This window comes from Entamoeba dispar, genomic scaffold (assembly GCF_000209125.1).
Source record: "Entamoeba dispar SAW760 scf_1105229460273 genomic scaffold, whole genome shotgun sequence".
Classification (NCBI taxonomy): domain Eukaryota; phylum Evosea; order Mastigamoebida; family Endamoebidae; genus Entamoeba; species Entamoeba dispar.
Genome location: NW_001854110.1, coordinates 1 through 1934, shown reverse-complemented (window position 1 = coordinate 1934; position 1934 = coordinate 1). Strand labels below are relative to the sequence as shown.

Sequence of the window (1934 nt, the reverse complement as noted above, 5' to 3'; positions counted from 1 at the left end):
CATTTTTATTTTTTCTCTTGAAAATAAATACCATCTTCTCATTAATGTTGATTATATTCTTTAATCTTGGTGTTGTTAATTTATTCTACTTCTTGTGGTGTAAGTATTTTAATTTATTCTTCAAATAGTCTTTTCAAATATTTGATTTTATTATTTCTATCATTTCTTTTATTTCTTATTTGTTGATATCTTTTATTATGATATTGTTTATACTGTGTTGTGTTTTATTATGTGAATTATTTGTATTATAATATTGATTGATTCTATTTGAAATAATGATAAAATACTTATGATGATGAAAAAGAATGAAGTGATGAATGAAATGAATCATTTCATTATTATTATAATTATATGATAATTAATATGGTGATAGTTAATATTAAGGTAATGATTAATGTGATGATAATTGTATTTCTGTCCATACAGATAATAGGTGTTTTCACTCATTCTTCTATCATTTATATTTCATGGATGATATGGATTTCTCCTTCTTTTGTTATTGATTATTTTATAATTTTTGTGATGTCTCCTGTAATGTTGAAGCACCTTTTTATAAGAAATAATAAAAGAAAAGAGGATAAAGAAATAAAGAAGAAGAATAAACAAGAATAAAGAAGAGAAAAAAGGAATCAATGATGAATTACCTATATTTAGGTTTTCATCATGTTGAGAAGTGAGCAAAACCAGTTTCTTCAACATACTTTATTTCAGATGAAACAAAGTTTTTTCAAACACGCTCAACTTAAATGGTTCCTCATTTAAGTTGTGCCTGATTCATACCTTGAAATAAATGAGTATTAAAACTCTTCATTGTTTGTGTGTTATTATTAGAAGAATATGTCCATAATCACTATGAGACTATGACCTATCTTCTTTATCATCAACACCAATTAAAGAGCCCTTTTTCTTGATAACACACTATGTACTCAGCCAAATCTAATGTTGATAAATATGATGTCCTAATTAATAATAAAACCACCATCATACTAAATAAAAGTCTCATATCAAAATAAGTAATAATCGTTAATAAGTAATAATCGTTAATAAGTAATAATCCATGGAATAAACAAGAATAAAGAAGAGAAAAAATAAAAAAAAATAGGGTTCAAAATAATAAATTAAATAAGAGAAAAAAAGAATAAGAAAGAAAATAGAAAATAAGAAAAGAAAAAAGATTAATTTTAAGAAAAGATGAAAAGATAAAAAGATAAAAAGTGAAAAGATGAAAAGATAAAAAAAAAACTAGAAAAGAAAGTCAAAAGAATGGCAGATTTAACATATATTTGTAAAAGAAAATTATTAAATAAATTATGGGAAGAACTTCCAAAGAGTTGGAAAATATTAGTTGTTGATAAAGAAGCATTAAAAGTTATTTCATCATTTTGTGGAATGGATGATTTATTAAATGCGGATATTCTTGGTTTGTAATAAAATAAAAAAAAAGAAAAAGAAATTAATTAAAATTAGATGTTAATAATTTGGAAAAGAAAAGAGAAGCATTTATGTGTCCAGCATTATATTTAATATCACCAACAAAAGAATCAGTTGATAGAATTGTTAATGAATTTAAAGATTTAGCACATCCACAATATTCTAGTGGATATGTTGCATGTATTAATGCTATTGATAAAACATTATTTGATGAATTAAAAAGTATACCAAGAATTAAAGACGTTCGAGTAATTCCAATAGATTTTTTAACAATTGAACAAAGAGTATTTTCATTAAATAATGCAAAAGCATTTTATTCATTATATTCAAAAGAAAGTAAAGAAGAAGAAAAAGAAAAAGAAATAGAAAAAATAGGGAAAAGTTTAGCAACATTATTATATTGTTTAAATATTAATCCAGTAATTAGATATATTAATAAACCAAACGAAGAAATAAGTGAAAAAATAGTAGAAGCAGTTCAAAAAGGATAGGAGAATATCAGG

General features: G+C 23.1%; 1 protein-coding gene across 1 annotated transcript, besides 8 other annotated features; it reads left to right on the top strand.

Annotated features, from left to right (window-relative positions):
• Window positions 1–548: part of a repeat region that runs on past the window's edge.
• Window positions 549–554: 6 nt separating this feature from the next.
• Window positions 555–622: a microsatellite.
• Window positions 623–1047: a repeat region.
• A 77-nt stretch (window positions 1048–1124) lies between these two features.
• Window positions 1125–1171: a microsatellite.
• A 12-nt stretch (window positions 1172–1183) lies between these two features.
• Window positions 1184–1264: a microsatellite.
• EDI_152190 (syntaxin-binding protein, putative) lies at window positions 1264–1922 on the top strand (the record flags this gene model as incomplete). The annotated part of the gene is made up of 2 exons (XM_001737051.1): window positions 1264–1420; window positions 1468–1922. 2 exons carry the CDS (start codon window positions 1264–1266, stop codon window positions 1920–1922), a joined length of 612 nt encoding a protein of 203 aa, XP_001737103.1.
• Window positions 1278–1312: a sequence feature (AT_rich).
• Window positions 1427–1469: a microsatellite.
• Window positions 1760–1802: a microsatellite.
• Window positions 1923–1934: the final 12 nt, after the last annotated feature.